Source organism: Lotus japonicus, chromosome 3, assembly GCF_012489685.1.
Source record: "Lotus japonicus ecotype B-129 chromosome 3, LjGifu_v1.2".
Lineage (NCBI taxonomy): Eukaryota > Viridiplantae > Streptophyta > Magnoliopsida > Fabales > Fabaceae > Lotus > Lotus japonicus.
Window position 1 is genome coordinate 3551809 of NC_080043.1, and position 11386 is coordinate 3563194.

Sequence of the window (11386 nt, forward strand, 5' to 3'; positions counted from 1 at the left end):
CCCCAACTCACTTAATGGTCATACTCGACTTGATCATGATCGACTCTATAAAGGAAATATGTGGTTTAAAGTTTAAACAAAAAAGTAATATCATGAATTATTAAATTAATAGCTTTTATTCAGGAAAAATGTTGTAGACACACTTTTTTTAACACTCTTTTCATGTATGAAATTCACGTGGGTATCACTAAAAATATGGGTTTTCTTCCAGTATAATGGAACTTACATAAATTTCAATCAATCGGTGAAAAGAGTGTTAAAAAAAGTGTTGCTAGCACTTCTCTTATCATATTTTTTTTCATCTCATTTCAGTCCACTTTGGCTCAACGTGATTTTCACCTCGTACCCGAACATAGTAGTGTACTAGTGTGGTTGAAAATGGGGTGTCAACCCATCATTAATACTCTAACATCTATATATATATGAAAATAATGTTTCCTTCTAGAAGCCTATGCCACATGGCACCCCCAAATTCTTCCAATTTCCCTTCAAGAAAAAAAAAGACATCCCACTTTTTTGTTACAACATATTTCATCTCTCACCTATTTAATTTCATTTATTATTCATAATTCCTTATCCTATATGATACACTTGAATGTATATTTTTAAATATTATATTTTTGAAAGTTTGTGACAATTCAAGTAATATTACGAAATCTATTTCAAAAAAAAAATGATTATTTCGAAATCTTTTTCTCACTTTTTAAATTTTAAATATAAAAATTACTTGAAATTATTTTAAAAATAAATCTAACATTAGTTTTTTTTATTACAAATTAAAAAATATAATACACAACAAAAATTGGAATCCTTTGTTTGTTCAACTCCAACAGCAATGTTGATAATAAATATTGAAACTTTTAATTTAAACTATCATTATTTCCTAGAGTACCGCTATATGGTACGAAGATTTCCAAGCACGAGACGCACGACTGACTGCTCCACTTTTTTAAAATATTTTATGTTAAAGGCTGAGATGAAATGAATGCAAAGACAAAATTACCCTTTCCAACCTAATTCCTTCTCCCTCCTTCTCCCATCATCAACAAAGCCGCTTCACCTCTCTCACTGCTCCATGAACGCCGACCTCCGTCACCAACCTCCTTTCTGGACCTGCCGATAGCCTCTTCCCCATCCTTAACCCATCAAGCTCTTTTTCCTTCTCAGAGCCAAACAACACTGTTATTAATCTTTCATGAGGTAGTTAAACAAATCAATTTTGGTTTGAAAGTTCTTTTCTTCTTCTACAACTGGGTGATACAGACGATTATGAATCTATGAAAATAACTTTTTACACTTTTTACTTTCAGAGCTGTGAAAGCTAAAGAACTTGACTGCCTTTGTTTTTCTTGATAGAATTGCAAAGGAAGGAATCAATTGCATCTAGAAATTATGATTTTATTGGAAAAATCAAGGAAAAGGAAAAATTGAGAAAGAAGCTTGTGAATCTCAGGATGTCAAAGCAAGTTCCGTTTTATATTGATTTTTTGTTATTTAAGAAAATTTAAAAAAGAAACAGATTGTACATTCTTGTGCGTTCTCGTGGGGGAGACCCTCGTGCCTAATAGCATTTTCCTATTTCCTAACCTATAATTTATGTCTTTAACATGTTTTTAAAAAATATATTTAAATTTTTTAAAAAATATATTGGAAGGAAATATTATATTAATTTTACATTTGAAATTTAACTTTATTCATTATAATAATTGTTGAAAATCTAATTAATATTATTGGTTGTTGGTTTACTTAGATGAGAAAATGAATGTTTTCAAATCAAATAAATATTTTTTTTCCAGCATCATGATTTTTTGGTAAATTGGAAAATAAGCATCATGTTTTTATTAAGTTTGATTTATTCTTCCGAAATTTTAATCTATATTAAACATTTTATCCTTATAATTGTTATTAGTGACTCTAATTAATATTTAAAGTCAATGGATATAATTAATTACCTTTTTTAAATTCAAAAATGAAAAAAAATCATTTTTTTAAGAATTTTGCTTTTTTTTTTGCTAAAACTTCTACAAATCAAACAAATAATTTATATGTGAGACACACATCATTAATAAACATTTCATTACTAAACAAATTTCCAAGGTTTTTTCCATTAGCGGACCTTATTATCCTATTTGATCCAAAAAGCTAGAGCATATTCTTGAATTTTTTCTCCAAGAAATGGAATATTCCAAAAATCTATATATATGTGAAAATAAGGTTTATTCTAGAAGATCTATGACACATGGCACCTCCATATTCATCCATTTTCTCTCCAAGAAAAAAAATATTCATTCTACTTTTTTGTCACAACATACAATCATGACTCACCCTATTTAATATCATTTAATGTAATTCCAATTTTTATGTAACCTTTATTTAAAAGTTCAAAAATATTTTAAATCCTTTTTAATTGAATTATCACAACAATGTTTTAATTTTTTAATATTTAATATTTAATTTCGATTTTTTATATAACCTTTACTTGGAATTATATTTGAAAACATTACAAATATGATAAGAAAAATTAAATTCGAAAATAAAAAATAATAATCACAAATCGGAAAAAATACTTCTTAATTTAATTTTCAACGTAATTATTATTTTAATTTTTCATCTGTTTCGAAAGTACAGATTTTCAATATTCAATATTGATTTTAATTTCAATTTTTTATGTAACCTTTACTAGGAATTTTATTTGAAAATATATCTAATATAATAAAAAAAAATTGAATTCTAAAATAGAACAAAAATAATAAAAAATCAGAAAATAAAATTAATTTAAATCATTTTTAATTTAATTTTCAACGTAAATGTTATTTTAATTTTTCAATCTATATCTATATATATATGAAAAGAAGGTTTTCTTCTAGAAGACCTATGCCACATGTTTCCTCTTAAGTAATTCATTTTCCTTCCAAAACAAAAAAATATATTTCCACTTTTTTGTCACATTAATTGCTAAGTTTAATATAGGTAAAATATTTATTAAGAATAAAACATAAGTAATCCGTATAAAAACTATCAAAGTAAGGATATAATTCCAAATAATATTATTTTCTTCCCCTCCATATTTTCGAAAACATGATACAATACATGAACATCTCTAAACCTATTTCATTTCATCCATTATTAAAAATTCATAATTAGATTTAAACTTTTTGAAAATAATCAATTCTGATTAAAAAAAATTAAATTTTTATTTTCCCTGAAATTATTTTTTAAGATAAATCAAATATTTTAAAAAAATATTACAAATTTGAAAATACGATTCATAAAAATAATTGCAATCCCTTTATTTTAATTATCAATATTCTAAATAGTTATAATAAATATTCGTAATTATTTCAAATAGAAATAAATATTGGATCTTTTAATTTTTATTTTTCTAAAATTCATTTATTTGTTTTTCTTTAATATTATGGTTAAAATGATTTTAAAATATAAATTAATTTTTTTGAAATTCGAATTTCCTTTACTATAGTAATCGTTTAAAATCTAATTATTACTAGATTATTAGTTGTAAAATGAGTGTGATGAGCAAATAATTTTTTGAAAATAAAATAAATATATTTTTTAAAATTTTTTAGCATCATTTTTCTTTTTTTTTTTTCAAAAAATTTGCAATTGAATAAATATTCCTATTTTAGATACTACAATTTTGATTTCTTATAATTGAAATTAATGGCTCTAATTAATTCCTACAATTAATGAGTATAATTAATTGTCTTTTAAAATTCAATTTTTAAAAACCTTGATGCTCAAGAATTGATAATTTATTGGAACAATGAAATAATTTGTAAGAAATAACGAAAAAATTTAATTAAATTAGACAAGACTAATTAAAGAATTGAAATTTCAACATTTTCGAAATTAAATTGTTAGAACATTTAATACAAATAATTTTGTTGATATTTTTAATTTCTGATTAATTTTTCACTGACCAATAATGAATATTTTATTTTAGGAAAAAATTAAGCATAAATAAATCAAAATATTTCAGCATCATTTTGTGCATACCTCCTCGAAAACAAGGTAAAGACTTTCATTTTCCTCCATTTCCTATTCAACTTATACTTCTTCCTCCCATCTTTGGAATTTCTTATGAAAAAAACCCATCATGTTTTTCTCTCCGTTCGTCTGCTCCATGGTAAGTATTTTCAACTTTCTTCCATATTTTTCATACTCCTCTCTTTTCCCCCTTTCATTTTTCTGTTTCTCAATTCTTTATTCAATTTCATGTTAAGCAACTTTCACCTTCAATTTTTCTTTCATTTGAAACAATTATAGAGAAAAATAATTTATCAATCATGTGCTAGGTAATGCTTTAATTTTATCTTAATGCAAAAATAATTAATTTTGCTATACATGTGCATTGGTTAGAGAATTCATTTGCTCTTTTGAGACATTTCTCACATTATTTATTTAATCTATAACATTTTGATATAATTTAATTAATGAATCCTTAGAACATTTAATACAAATAATTTTGTTGATATGTTTAATTTCTGATTAATTTTTCATTGACCAATAATGAGTATTTTATTTTAGGAAAAAATTAAACATTAATAAATCAAAATATTTCAGCATCCTTTTGTGCATACCTCCTCGAAAACAAGGCAAGGACTTTCATTTTCCTCCATTTCCTATTCATCTTATACTTCTTCCTCCCATCTTTGAAATTTCTTATGAAAAAAACCCATCCTGTTTTTTTCTCCGTTCGTCTACTCCATGGTAAGTATTTTCAACTTTCTTCCATATTTTTCATACTCCTCTATTTCCTCCCTTTCATTTTTCTGTTTCTCAATTCTTTATTCAATTTCATGGTAAGGAACTTTCACCTTCAATTTTTCTTTCATTTGAAACAACTATAGAGAAAAATAATTTATCAATCGTTTCGGTTTTATAATTTAATTACCCAATTTTTTTTTTCAAATCCGATCCAATTTTTATCGGTTTGGATTGGATTGGATTTCAGTTTTTCAAAGAAAGTAAAAATCTTGAAATACATAACAAAATAGAAAATAAAATCATAAAACAAGAAGCACTGTAAAAGTTACAGAGACAAGATATCATGTTTAACACTAACATCAATACTGTAAGAAATGAATTATGTACGCACTGATATGTTTCACTTTCGCTGAATGAAAAGAAGACATATGTCTCCTAACTTGGAAAATGTTAAACACATTACTGTAAAGTTTTGGGTATACATGGAATAAAATATTATAAGTATGGTTAAATGGGTAATTATGTATGTCAAAATTTAAATAAATAAATACTTTCGGTTTGGTTTGGATCGGTACGATTTAGAACATGGGAACTGAAAACCAATCCGATCCATTAGCGTAAATATTGGTTTTTGCTATTTTCGGTTTTTCAGTTTTTGGTTTTTTTGGATCGATTTGAGCGGTTTTAATTGGTTTGGTTCGGTTATGAACACCCCTATTTCATGATCCTATTATTTACTTATTCATCCATTTTTTATTCACCATCATATATTGTTTCACCCCTTTTTTAAATCATGAAGGGGAAAGACGAACATCCTTCAATTTATCTGCTTGGATTGATAAAATGAATTTTTCCTCCATCGTCCCTGGTAGGCGGTGGTTACCAAAGGTATGATCAAAGAGCCAAGGACAAAAAAGAGGAACGAGTTCAAACTTAAAAGTAATAGTCACATGAGAGTTTATTCAAAAATAAGAGAAGCCTCTGGATCTAAATAATTTTCGTAAATTATCTATTATTTTGGTTTATTTAATCTGGCGATTTTCTCCTATGATTTGATTTGAGTTTTATTAGAAGTGGGGTTTCATTTTGTTGTTACATGTTTTTTTTTTTGTCCTTTAGCCACCAGTCACCACGGGGGAAAAGAGCCCCACGTGACTAATCTGGCTCGGGATACGGTAGTAATGTCCCTGACCACAAATGTATTATATTTTCCCTTAGAGGGGATCGAACCCGGACCAGAAGCCTAGGCGAAATCCCTTAAGGAAATGCACATTCACCAAACATTTTGAATCAAAATATATATATTATTATTAGTGTTATTGCTGTTATAAATAGAAACATTGATATGAAAAATAATCAATCAAATATTAATAATTAAACATGTATAAAAAAATTAAAATACTGATTTCTATGCATATATAAAAATTTGAGTGAATTTAAGTCTTATAATTTAAAATATTTAATTTTTTTCATATTAAAAATTTATAAGTAAAAAGTTGTGGTAGATTAATACATAATTTTTACTATTAAGAACATATAGTTGAAACAATTGTTAAAATATATTTACTAAAAAGATACAAAACATAATATTACATGAAATTTAAATTGTAAATAACAAAAGTCACCCGTGCAGGGCACGGGTAATCCCGCTAGTAATTTAGATTAATACTGTTATACATATGATATAATCCGTGTCGGGATTCCACCGGCATCATTAGCAGTGTAAGATTCTTCCTCATGTGTGCAGTGTGCGACCTTCATATAGCTACGGCCACCTCCTAGCTGGCATGAGGGTATCACGAATGAGGAGGACGGGGGAGACCCAAAACTAGAGGTAACATGTTCCCTGCTACTTTGTTCATTAAATTACCTAATCTGCTTGTAATAATTTAATTATAAGCTTACTCTTAACACCATATATAATTGTCCCTTGCATGTGGAGTAACCTAGTGGCCAAACAGAAACTGAAATGTTAATTGCATTCTAGTACTAGCTAGTACTCCCTCCGTTCCAATATAACTGATACTATTTATAGCTGAATTTTGTTCTTAATTATCTGCCACTTTACAAAGTTCAAGAGAACATTAATTATATTTTACCAATTGTACCCTTCATTTATTGGTGGTAGGAAACTTGAAAAGTTAGAATTAATAAGAGATATAAAGGGTATAATAGGAAGTTACATAGTAATTTTAATAAAACAAGAACATTAATTGTTATTTCTTAATACTTGTGTAACAACCTTAAAGTATCAGTTATATAGGAACGGATGGAGTATTACATAAAAGTCTTCATGGTTGATTTATAAATTTTAAGTAATCCTATGAATGTAGGCTTTTGTACGTAGATACCAAACTTATTAGAGTTTATTGAAGTTAGTACTAAATGAGTTTTAATATGTGTTTTTTTATTTGCATCTAAACGGGTATTTGAGTGTTTGTTTGCCAAGTAATACAATTTTGAATACGGATTTGATTTTCTAAAATTCAATTAGTTAATAGTGGAATGATTTACGTTTTAGTTTACATATCGGGATATCATCAAAATCATGGGTTGGGGTTTTCTTTCGTTAAAATAATGATCTTGTGAAAAGTTTTCTATTGAAAACCAAATACATTGTCCACTTGAATACAAAAATTAGATAGAGTTAAATTGAAAAAAACACATTTCAACTCCAATAACACGTGGTTGTCTAAATTATTCAATGAGGTGATTCAACCTCAACAGTCATGCTAGTAGATGAACAAGATAAGTTAAAAGAGATAAATGAAGGCTCTATAAATTTCCAACTTGGATTGGAATGAGATGACAGTGTAATGGTTGTCCATTTGGAAGAGTGGCATGAAGCTTGTAGGATAGTGAGTTGTGCTCACGTCATATATTTACACCTCACTTTTTTCTTTCTCATTTTCACTTATTTTTCTTCCTATCTTTCTCTGCATTTTCTGTCACATCACATATCATATCACTTATTTCTCTAACTTCTCTTCACATATACACAAGGTGAAAGTAAAAATTGATAGTAAACACAACATTACTCTTATATATACACACACTTTGTTGGCGATTTATGTATGTGTTGGTTCTAAATTAACTCGGTCTCTCTACCTTAGGCGGATTAGAACAAGAGTTACACCTTTATCCTTATAAAAGAGAAGTGAGCATCTTGTAATTGTTCATGTCACCAACATAATGAAAACTATTAGGTTTAGGTCTCCTTCCTTGGGAGGTCTAGACCTAGTCTTGTTTCACAACGTGAACACAAACTTACCAACTTACCTTTAATGGGGTTAAATTACCCCATGGAGTAAAATAGACAACCAAAAATTAAATACCTTTGAAAAATAAAGCAACTAATTAACTTGGGTTGTCTCAATTGGCCTCAGGTTTTAAGTTTAACTCTTATAATCTCATAGAGCGAGGGTTCAAATTCTACATCCAACTAAAATCTCAGTTAATTGGTGTGTAATTCTCCTGAGATCCTTTGGCGCTAGCTCTTACCTGAGAGTCAGCGTCTATTGATCTCCTCAGCATGTGACTAGCGTCATATCCAATAGTATGAAGGGAATAAGTGTTGAACCACTGTATAAATCCATCACGCAACATAAATAAATTTGATGATTTTTCTCATAATAGTGGCATATGAAAATGTTGGAAATGCAATAATTTTCTCTTGAGAAAAAAAAATTGAAGATCCCAACAAGATGCCAGGTGTTGGCAGCATGAGTGAGCACGCGCAAATAGCCGTTGAGGAAATTCAAGTGACTAAAGTCAGTGCACTAATAAATAAATGCCGGCCTTTACCCTCGTTATTTGGCGGGGTCCACTCTCCAACGTCTTCCTATAATTTACTTTAGATCCGTCATCAACGGCCACTACCAATCTGTAAAAGCTTTATTAAACTCAATTTTCTACATTAAAAACCTTTCATAAAATAAACTTCATATAAAGACTAATTACATAAATAAAAGGGAAAATATATATACTCCATGACTCCATGTACTAAAAAATCCCGTGAAGGAACTGATAAAATATCTGATCTTTTGATCACTGATGAAAAATATATATCGCTACCACTCTACAAAATTTTACAGCAACCAAAGTCAGTCAATTTTTGATTGCATCAATGATTGGAAAATATCCTTTAAAGATATGTATGTCCCCGTCTTACAAGATTACTTGAGAACCTGTATCATCACACACAAGCTTCAAAAAAAAAAAAAAAAAACTTCACGTTCACTTTACACCAAGAATTAGTCCTACAATTACATACTTAAAATAATCAATTAAAATTAATATTTCCACAAGAGTAGACCCCTTCAGACAGGGCATAGACCCGTTGGCAGAGTATTCTCTCTTTTTTTTTTATAGCTAATGTCCATTAATTGAGTTATCTTAACACTTTTACACTCCACATCTTTGAGGACGGATAGAATTAAAGAAAAAGAAATGAATGTTATATATGTGATGTGATAGGAAAAGTGAGGAGAAACAGAAAGAAAAATTAAGTAAAAATAAATTGTAAGAGAAAGAGGAATGTGAACCATAGTATAAATCAATTATAATCATGAATTAAGTCAGTGGTAAGTTAACCAATAACTCACACAGCAAGATGTAGCCATGTAGGCATCACAATTGAAGTGACACGGGCCAACTTAAAATACCTGCCAAGCAATTATTTAACGTGAACGCGTTTTTGAAACAACCAAGTCTCCTACTAGTAATAAACAATGATTGTCACCACAATAATTAGTGTTAAGTGCCATTAAATAAACCTCCAAACACGCGTTAAAGTGCCCACACAGACAGCTAGCTATTGTTGCCTTTTAAAGCTTCACCACCACTTCTCCTCTGCATCCAATCTAACAACAACAAAGAACCTCTTTCTTTCTCTATCTTTATCCACAATTTTCACTCCCCAAATTTAGACAACAGACACCACCAAAATCTCTCCAATGCCAACTATTTTGCATAGGATTTTCCTTCTTTACAACCTCCTAAATTCATTCCTCCTCTCTCTTGTCCCCAAGAAGGTGATAGCCTTCCTCCCCCAATCTTGGTTCCCCCATCAAACCCCTTCCTTTTCCTCCTCCTCCTCATCATCATCATCAAGGGGGAACCTTGTAATACAAAAAACAACAGACGACTGTGACCCCTGCCAGCTCCTCCCTTTAGATACGTCCCTAATACCAAAAATGGACCCCACCGAGCTCAAGCGTGTTTTCCAAATGTTTGATAGAAACGGGGATGGCCGGATCACGAAAAAAGAGCTCAATGACTCCCTTGAGAATCTTGGAATTTTCATACCTGACAAGGAGCTGACCCAGATGATCGAGCGGATTGATGTGAACGGAGATGGGTGTGTCGACATTGATGAATTCGGGGAGCTTTACCAGTCCATCATGGACGAGCGTGATGAGGAGGAGGACATGAGGGAGGCTTTCAACGTCTTCGATCAGAACGGGGATGGCTTCATCACCGTGGAGGAGTTGAGGACGGTTCTGGCTTCACTCGGGATCAAACAGGGGAGAACCGTGGAAGATTGCAAGAAGATGATCATGAAGGTGGATGTTGATGGAGATGGTATGGTGGATTATAAGGAGTTCAAGCAAATGATGAAAGGTGGTGGCTTTAGCGCTCTCACTTAAACACAATTGATCATTTTCATTGATTCATTCATTCCCACGTTGTACATAAGTTTGGGGCATCCTAGGTTGTTGCTGTAGCAGACCAAGACCAAGACAATCCCCTGAACTAAAACTCATCTCAATCTAACTATGCAATGTGTACTGTTACACAACTTTTGTATTATGTGGGCTTACCGAATTTGTACTATTGGGCCAGGCGACCCATGACCCGAACGGGTCAAAACACCATAATATATAAGGAGGACACCGCCCATGCGGTGGGGGATCCAACACTTTTTTACTCATTTGCTATCTTGTCATTTTCTACTTTTGTTGCCTAATTGCTTAGCCCTGACCGGAGATTTAGACCGGAACATTGGCGCCCACCGTGGGGCCGAGGAATTCAATCCTAGGCTTCAAATTCACTGAAAATGGTGAATCGATCTGGAGCAAACGGAAGGGACAATCATGTTAACCATGAAAATGTTCCGCCCGACATTTTGCAACAGATCATGGCGGATCTAACTGATCTTCGTCAACACAATCAACAACTGCAAACTCAACTTGCTGAGATCAACCAAGATCGGGGCTTGCATGAGGGCGATCGTAGAATGGCAGAGATGGTGGTAGATTTCCAACCGTTCACAGAAGACATTGCAAACACAACCGTTCCAGATAATTTGAAGACTTTGGTTCTTGATTCTTACTACGGAGATTCTGACCCCAAGGATCATTTGGTGTATTTCAACACCAAGATGGTTATTGTGGGCGCTTCAGATGCTCTGAAGTGTAAAATGCTTCCTTCAACTCTTAAGAAGTCAGCAATGACTTGGTTTACAACGCTCCCACCGCGTTCAATTGCAGGGTTCATGGATTTATCGGCGAAATTCTTGTCCCAATTTTCAACTAGTCGCGCTCAGAAAGTGACTCCAGCAGCCTTGTTTAATTTGCAACAGAGGCATAATGAAAGCCTTCAATCCTTTATGGGGCGTTTCAATCAATTGTCCGTGCATTTGGAGGATAAAATGCCCGAA

General features: G+C 31.0%; 1 protein-coding gene across 1 annotated transcript; it reads left to right on the forward strand.

Annotated features, from left to right (window-relative positions):
- The first annotated feature begins 9559 nt into the window (after positions 1–9559).
- Positions 9560–10657, forward strand: LOC130747836 (calmodulin-like protein 3). Its single transcript, XM_057600882.1, has one exon. The coding sequence runs from the start codon at positions 9681–9683 to the stop codon at positions 10371–10373; it is 693 nt and encodes a 230-aa protein (XP_057456865.1). The 5' UTR covers positions 9560–9680; the 3' UTR covers positions 10374–10657.
- Positions 10658–11386: the final 729 nt, after the last annotated feature.

Excerpts from the sequence above, each read along its gene's own strand:
- LOC130747836 (XM_057600882.1), top strand. The coding sequence starts at position 9,681 with ATGCCAACTATTTTGCATAGGATTTTCCTTCTTTACAACCTCCTAAAT.